This window comes from Rana temporaria, chromosome 1, assembly GCF_905171775.1.
Source record: "Rana temporaria chromosome 1, aRanTem1.1, whole genome shotgun sequence".
Lineage (NCBI taxonomy): Eukaryota > Metazoa > Chordata > Amphibia > Anura > Ranidae > Rana > Rana temporaria.
The window spans coordinates 183,349,815-183,358,845 of NC_053489.1; the positions used below are offsets into that span (position 1 = coordinate 183,349,815).

Sequence of the window (9,031 nt, forward strand, 5' to 3'; positions counted from 1 at the left end):
CCTACACCTAGTGCACATTGGAGTATTAGTGTGTATTCTATGGGGGTATAGTACACCCTCAAAAGAATGTAGAGTTGCATAAATCTCTGGGTTACATTCAAGGAGCAAGTGTTGACAGCCTGCAGAGCCTCCTCCCATCGTTTCCCATCTAGTGGACCAATGTGGACCTCCCACTTAGTCCTCACTCTTAGGAGGTGTTTCTTCAGAAATAACTGAAGCAACGTGGCATAACCTTGGGATGTAAACCCCTTGGAAGTTGCCATCTCCTTAATCAGTGTACTGAAGACATAGACCATTTAGAGTTTCTACTCTGGGCTACTATTGCATGCCATAGTTGCATGTAGTAGAAGTTTAAATGCCCCCCCATGGAGTTGGGCTTTAAAGTAAACTTTTCCTAAGGCTGGCCACACACTTTACAAATCTGATTGTACAATCTCTATGTGATCTATTTGGTTCACATAAAATCAGAAAGATCCTTGTACTGCATAGCTGATGGTAGATCTATTTGAGATTGAACAGTCAGTATACATACTGTATGGCCAGTTTAGGATTAAGGTGATTGCAGCCGTATTCTAGAGCTGCACGATTAATTGTTAAGAATTGAGATTGAGATTCTTTCCCCTTTGCGATCTTAGCAAAGAATTTTCCTGATTCTATGCAGAGTTCTCTGCTCAAGCCGACAGCTGTCAAAAAAACAAAAACAAAAACAAATAGGCAGTCTGCCAATTTCAGGACATTCCTCAGCAGCTGAGCTAACTATAAACATTGTAATGTTTTGTTCTTTAGATCAGAGAAATTAACTTAGGTCTGTAAATGAGGGAAGTTTAACCACTTAAAGACTAAACCCTTTTCTGACACTTGTTGGTTTAAAGTTAAAATCATTATTTTTTGCTAGAAAAAATTACATAAAACCCACAAACATTATGGCCCAGATTCACGTCCAGCGGCGTAACGTATGCGATTTACGTTACACCGCTGCAACTTAGACGGGCAAGTGCTGTATTCTCAAAGCACTTACTCCGTAAGTTGCGACGGCATAGCTTAAATTGGCCGGCGTAAGCCCGCCTAATTCAAATTTGGATCAGGGGGCGTGTTTTATGTAAAACTACTGTGACCCGACGTGATTGACGTTTTTGCGGAACGGCGCATGCGCATTCCGTGGAATTTCCCAGTGTGCATTGCTCCAAAGTACGCCGCAAGGACGGCATTGGTTTCAGCGTGAACGTAAATGACGTCCAGCCCCATTCACGGACGACTTACGCAAACGACATAACTTTTTCAAATTTCGACGCGGGAACGACGGCTATACTTAACATTGTTACGCCGCACTTATGCCTCATATAGCAGGGGCAACTATATGCCGGGAAAACGTTGTAACTTTACTGCGTCGGCCGCGCGTACGTTCGGGAATTCTCGTATCTAGCTAATTTGCATACTCAACGCGGAATTGGACGGAAGCGCCACCTAGCGGTAAAAAAAAAAAGCAGTTAAGATCCGACGGCGTAAGAGACTTACGCCTGTCGGATCTAATGGATATCTATGCGTAACCGATTCTAAGAATCAGGCGCATAGATACGACGGGTCGGATTAGGACTTACGACGGCGTACATGGCGCTGCGCCGTCGTAAGTCCTTTCAGAATCTGGCCCTATATATATATATATAATTTTTTTTTTATTTATTTTTTTAAGCAGAGACCCTAGAGCCCAGGTGTCAAACAAAAGGCCCGTGGGTCGAATCCGGCCCTTCAGGCCATTTCATCTGGCCCTTGCACCTTTTCTGCAGCTGCAGGAGAGCTCCAGCCCTCCTCTGGTCCTCCTCCAGACCCCTACTTTCTGCTTCCAAGCAATGCATACAGCTACTTTCCAGCATCAGCATAAGGAAAGGGAGTGCACTGTGATGTAAGGGAGAGTGGGGAGACTTAACTTCTGATGGTGGGGTGGCTCTTGACATCTAATGTAAGGGGAGAGGAAGCGCTGGACATCTAATCTTACAGATACAACTGGCCCTTTTGAGGACAATCATAATGCTGATGCGGCCCAAGATGAATTTCATTCAGATTTCAACCTTTAGAAATGAAATGAACATGTTAGCCTCTACTTGCAGTTAGTGATCGGGGCAAAGAAATAAAAAAGTGTCTGAGACAGGTTCTATCTTAACTGGCAACTTGCTCATAGCAAACCAATTGGCAACTATATTTCATATTTTCTACCTAGCTACGAAAAATAAAATGTAAAAGCTGACTGGCTGCACTCCAGTTGAGACAAAGGGTAGATTGCCTCTGAAGCCTGATCCATGTTCAGATGGTGCTCTAGACTCAGCTACAGACAGGCGGTGAGGAAGAGATGCGATGGCTCCTCACCTCCTGTTTTAACCCCATTTTTGCAGACAAATGCGCTTGCAGTTGAGGAGCATTTGGGTCACTTCTTCATTTACCTGACTGTGTCGGGTAAACTTTGCCATGGGCATAAAGCAGGGCAGCTGCAGCATGTAAACACCCCCGGTCTGCTGTCTATTGCCGCCCCCCAACCACAAGACTAAACAAAGCCAAAGTTTGTCCCAGAAACTCCCCTCAATAATCTAGGTCACTGGCTCAGAAATAATTGAAGTCAAAGGATCAGAATAACAAATGAGTTCAGCCATGGCAGCCTCCGTGTTTCTCACATGACAGGTTCCCTTTAACCCTTCCACTCCCTCCGATATATGTCACTTGTCAGTGGTGGTAGCAGCAGCAGATTTTACACAAATCTGATAAGTCAATAATCGGTTATCAGGTGGGAGCATTCCTCCGGTAGTGTAGCCCCACCGCCAGCTTTCCTGGGGTTTGCTGTCCTAGCTGGGACCTGGTGCCACCAGCAGGCTGGGTTCTCTTGGGTAGAGTGGAGGGAGACCAGCGAATGTCTATTCTGATCTCCATTATCTAGAGACAGACTGGAAGAAAAGTGCATAACATCCATTCCAGCTTCGCCTATCACTTTACCTGGCCGCTGCAGCTGGGGAAAAGCCAATGGAGTGTGATCTGTGTTCCATTAGCTTCAGTGGATGGCAGGTGAGACAGAAAATAAGGTTTAGTGAAAAAAAAGGGTAAAAATGTGTTGCACTCATGTACCTACCCCCCCCCCCCCCCACTCAAATGTAAACTTCATTTGTGATACACGTTAGAAATTGCTGCCTACACCAGTGAGTGAGATCAGTAATTCTAGGCCCATTATTGTTGGGTAACTCAAAACCAGGGGTCTCCAAATTGTGGCCCTTTGCTTGCCTTTATCTGGCCCTTGGGGCACCATTTCTCACATTGATACACACAATGGGTCACTATTCTTCCCACTTACACCGATGATGGGGTGCTATTCCTCCCACTAATGCCAATGATGGGGCACTACTCCTTGCTCTGACACCAGTGATGGGGCACTATTCCTCACACTGACACTGATGATGGGGCACTATTCCTCACACTAATGCCAATGATGGGGCACAATTCCTTGCACTGACACCAATGATGGAGCACTATTCCTCCCACTGATGATGAGGCACTATTCCTCCCACTAATGCCAATGATGGGGCACTATCCTTGCACTGACACCAATGATGAAGCACTATTCCTCCCACTGACACCAATGATGGGGCACTATTCCTCCCACTGACACCAATGATGGGGCACTATTCCTCCCACTGACACCAATGATGGGGCACGATTCCTCCCACTAACACCAATGATGGGGCACTATTCCTCCCACTAACACCAGCGATGGGGCACTATTTTTCCCACTAATGCCAATGATGGAGCACTATTCCTCCCACTGACACCAATGATGGGGCACTATTCCTCCCACTAACACCAATGATGGGACACTATTCCTCCCACTGACACCAATGATGGGGCACTATTCATCCCACTGACACCAATGATGGGGCACCATTCCTCCCACTGACACCAATGATGGGGCACTATTCCTCCCACTGACACCAATGATGGGACACTATTCCTCCCACTAACACCAATGATGGGGCTCTATTCCTCCCACTAACACCAGCGATGGGGCATTATTCCTCCCACTTACACCAATGATGGGGCACTACTCCTCCCACTAACACCAGCGATGTGGCACTATTCCTCCCACTAATGCCAATGATGGAGCACTATTCCTCCCACTGACACCAATGATGGGGCATTATTCCTCCCACTTACACCAATGATGGGGCACTATTCCTCCCACTAACACCAGTGATGGGGCACTATTCCTTGCACTGACACCAATGGTGGCGCACTATTCCTCCCACTTACACCAATGGTGGTGCACTATTCCTCCCACTTACACCAATGATGGGGCACTATTCCTACCACTAACACCAGTGATGGGGCACTATTCCTTGCACTGACACCAATGATGGGGCACTGTTATTTGCACCAAAATCAATGATGGGGCACAATTCCTTGCACTGACACCAATGATGGCACATTATTTCTTCCCCTGATACCAACAATAGGGGACTATTCCTCCTACTAATGCCAATGATGGGGCATTTTTACTCCCATTATTTTGGAACCTTTTCTACTCACTGGCACAGTCCGGCCCTCCTAAAGTCTGAAGGACAGTAAACTGGCCCTTTGTTTAGAAAGTTTGGAGACCCCTGCTCCCCCGCTTTTAAAGCTTGCCTATGGAAAATGTAGGGTACTGAGTGTTGCCACCATTTCCCCAGCTCAGGTAACTATAAGGGTTGACATGTTGGGTATCTATCTAATCGGTGTGACCTCGCCTTTTATATTTTACTAGAAAACGACGTAATATATTGCATTTGTGTTCCCTAAAATGAAGGTAAGTGTACTTTTTTACTGACATTTTGCACCTGATAAACCATTGCACGAACACCATGTGACGTAAACCAATGTCACTAGCACCATTTTATTCTCCAGGGTGGCAAAGCAGTGGTAGGTAATAGGAGGAGAATACCTTGTGATATTCCTGGGTGAACTGCTCCTCATCTGTGAAGCTGACATGCATTTGGTATTGCTGTATGAAAATGTTGTCAGTGTAGAAGCAAGCACAGGAATAGGAGAGTCCGCCGGAGCCGTGTGCCATGGTATAGAGCGGTCACTGGACGGAGCCCATCACTCTCCTCCACACAAACACACAGCTACCTCTCTCTCTACTTCCGGCCACGTGACAGACGCGCCCCGCCCCACACTTAGGGATCGTCTGTAAATACACGAGCTGTCCTGTGCAGTGCTGTACTGTAGTGCTGTGTGCGCTGTATTGAAGTTAGGAAGTGTGACACGGACCTTTAGCTTGTGTCACAGTTAATGAAGTCCGCAGGAAACTGTGCCCACTCTGTGGATTAGGGCAGGCTCATGTAGTTTCTATCCTAGTTATTGAGTTCCTGGAGCTGGCAGCATGGAAGACAAGGGGGTGTTCTAGCAGTCAGCTGCCCATCTCCAGGTTCTCATGTCACAGCTGAACCAGGCTGACCATGGAGCCCCTTCAGGTGGCAGAGGAGGTGGTGGAGTCCAGTCCCAATAAGCTGGAAGATATTTACAGACTACTGGCTGAAGGCTCATTTCCATCTTCCTTCTGCTCCATCAAGAAGAAAAACCTGAAAAGATATGCCCGCAAGTTTATCCTAGAAGGTCAGATGATATTATTTCTATGTCTGGGGGCAATGCCACCCAGAGTAGATGTACTGCCGATCACTAACCGCACGTAGACGCTTTAACATGTTCATTTCATTTATAAAGGTTGAAATCTGCAGCTTTCATTAAAGGAATAACTTTCATGAGGTCCTTGTTCAGGCGCTTCCTGTTATAGGGTGCCAACTTTATAGGGTGACAACTGCGTTGTCACTAGGGATTAAGGATGAGCTCAGGCGTGTTCGCAAGTCCACATGCCCGCGCCCGCAAGGAAACTGTCATTTTGTGGTGCTAATCACAGGCAGTGAGACAATTCACAATCTGCGGCTGCACAGATTGGCAAATGTCTCACTACCTGTGATTAGCGCTGCGGAGTGTCAGCTTCCTGGCGGGCACGTGGACTTGCGAACACGCCTGAGCTCATCCTTACCAGGGATGAGCTCAGATGTGTTTGAATCCTAGTCCAAACCCACCAGAGTTTTCCTACCGGGAAATAATAAACAGTGTAATGAATCTGCACTGTGATAACATGTGACTGCTGGCAGACAAAGTTTGGCATACCCAAACCTAACGACTTATACCCCTTTCACATGGGCGACCCAAACAGGTCTCGAACTCGATCGGACCATCCATTGCACTCTATGAAGCGGCAGATGTCAACTGACATCCGATCCTATCCACTAAAAATAGACAGATGGGGAGCGTTCCCCATGCATCTGGCAGATCGGATCGAATGACAGTCGACAGCCCATAGAGAACAGCGGACTGCGTCTGCTGATGCACGGGCCTGTCATCTTCCTGTTCTGCGAGGATCAGCAGAGGGATCCCCCGCTAAGCAGGCGGACTCCGCCAGTGTGAAAAGGGCCTTACAGTATCGTGTTGATGCCGGCACTGCATCATTACACAATATTGTAATAGCAGTGTATTACAATAGCATGTAGCGATGCAGTGCCTGCATCAAGAAAGCTGTCACTATACAAAGCCAATCATAAGCAGCTGGGACATTTTCCACAGCCAGACGTATACACGCTCCTTTTATGTGTGTAGCTGCGGGGCCCAGTACAGTTCCAGCTTCCTGGCAGTATCACTAGGACATCCCTAGTTGTCACCCTGTCTCCATGCACTTGGTCCCCCAAGGAATTCCACAAGGATTTATAAACTCTGGTGATACCAATGTTGCCAACCTACCAGATTGAAATTTACTGGCACAGCCCAGTTTTTACTGGCATTTACAAAAGTAAAAAAACAAAAAACGATTTTAAGTGCAAATTTCAGTATTTATTCTACATACAAGTATGATATGCAATCAACAATGTGATTTAATGTAAATTATAGGGCACAACAACATATTTCTTATTTTATTTTCGATATAGCAAAATACATTAGAATGGGCAGGCACCCTTGCTCCCATCCTGCAGACCTGCACATGAGTTTCCGGCCGCTCCGCTCAGTTTCCCTTGCAACATGGCGTCACACAACACGCTCAGGCACCGTCTCCGCCAGACCTGCCTCTGCTGGCGCTGCCCAAACACACTGTAGCAGACGCTTGGGTGGTCTTGGCATCACAGCTGTATTTTTTTTACGGGCAGCCTTTTCCTGTCACTGGCATTTACTAGCAGGTGAAAAGTGAATGTTTTTTACTGGTTGCCAGTAAAAATACTGATGGTTGGCAACACTGGGTGATACTTCTTCTCTAACTCCAGACAGAATTTTTCAGATTTGAAGATTTACAACCTCTGCCGGGTTTTTATTGCTCTGTTTTCTCATTAGGAAGATCAGCACACGCATGCAATAAAAACTTCTGTTTTTTAACCTGAAATGTGGACACACTTTATTCAGATGCTTTGTGCTGACTGAAGGGTGAGTGTGCTGGGGAAGTTACAGTGGACAAGACTAGGTATGGCTAGAGCACATTCCTGTGTTATTGATTTATTATACCCGAAAAAGTTACTATATTCTATTTGCACAATACAAATGGCATAGTTACTGCATTCAGAGGGCCAGATCCACAGTGAGAGTACGCTAGCGTATCTACTGATACGCCGGCGTACTTTCAAATTTCCTGCGTCGTATCTTTAGTTTGAATCCTCAAACCAAGATACGACGGCATCTGGGTTTGATCCGACAGGCGTACGGCTTCGTACGCCTTCGGATCGTAGATGCAATACTTCGGCGTCCGCTCTGTGGAGTTTGCATCTTTTTCCGTGTCGGGTATGCTAATTAGCTATTTCCGACGATTCACGAACGTACGCGCGGCCGTCGCATTTTCTTACGTCGTCTCTAGTCGGCTTTTTCCAGCGTATAGTTAAAGCTGCTTTTTTGCGGCGTATAGTTAGATTTGCCATGTTAAGTATGGCCGTCGTTCCCGCGTCGAAATTTGAATTTTTTCTTTTTTTTGCGTAAGTCGTCCGTGAATCGGGATGGACGTAAGTCACTTCTAAGTTTAAAAAATGACGTCCTTGCGACGTCATTTTGCGCAATGCACGGCGGGAAATTTTGAAACGGAGCATGCGCAGTTCATTCGGCGCGGGGACGCGCTTCATTTAAATGGAACACGCCCCCTAATCGCCGATTTGAATTCCGCCGCCAGAAATACACTATGCCGCCGTAACTTACGGCACAAAATCTTTGAGGATTTGAAAGAACGCCAGGTAAGGTACGGCGGCGTAGCGTATCTCTGATACGCTGCGCGGGTGCATATCTATGTGGATCTGCCCCAGAGTTTTTTAAAGGGCGCCATCATGTATGGCGCCCTTTAAAAAAGGGCGCCATACATGATGCAATATAAGCAATATCCAGTCATTTTTCTAAAATCGTAGATTTTTTTAATTTATAATATTAATATAAAATCATTATCACATATTCAAAGTCCCTCTGTCATCCTCATTTGTCCCTCATTTTGATCGGATCTATATAGTTGTATATAAAATGCACTATTTCTCTCTCAAAAAGTTGGCAGGTGTGATATTCCACAAATTTCACAGATGAATGGTGGCTGTGATAGACAGTCAATTGATGTACAGTATCTCTCAGAATGTAATATGAATGGTAAATGGCATGTGTAAGTCAATACTGTATGGAAAATGACATGTACTATGTTTGAAGAAAAATCGCCAAAATCGTCCCCCTTCCCATGCCCCACAATTCCCCCCAATTTGACATACTATCTCTCATATAGGTTTGAGCATATTTGTAAATGTTATTATAAAGTGGAACTGCTGGAAAACGGGTAAATTCCTATCATAGGAAATACATATACAGTGCCTTGAAAAAGTATTCATACCCCTTAAACATGTTCACATTTTGTCATGTTACAACCAAAAACATAAATGTATTTTTTGGGGATTTTGTGTGATAGACCAACACAAAGTGGCACATAATAGTGAAGTGGAAGGAAAATGATAAA

The 9,031-nt window shown here is 45.7% G+C and overlaps 1 protein-coding gene across 2 annotated transcripts in view; it reads right to left on the reverse strand.

The window, feature by feature from the left end:
- Positions 1-5,188, reverse strand: part of OGFOD2 (2-oxoglutarate and iron dependent oxygenase domain containing 2) — a 50,929-nt gene extending 45,741 nt beyond the window's left edge. The window contains exon 1 of one of the 2 annotated variants that reach the window (XM_040347317.1): positions 4,952-5,188. In XM_040347317.1, coding sequence (XP_040203251.1) covers positions 4,952-5,080 — 129 coding nt within the window. In that variant the 5' untranslated portion in view covers positions 5,081-5,188. The remainder of the gene's footprint in view (positions 1-4,951) is intronic. The other variant, XM_040347318.1, reaches the window with a different exon arrangement.
- Between the last annotated feature and the right edge of the window lie 3,843 nt (positions 5,189-9,031).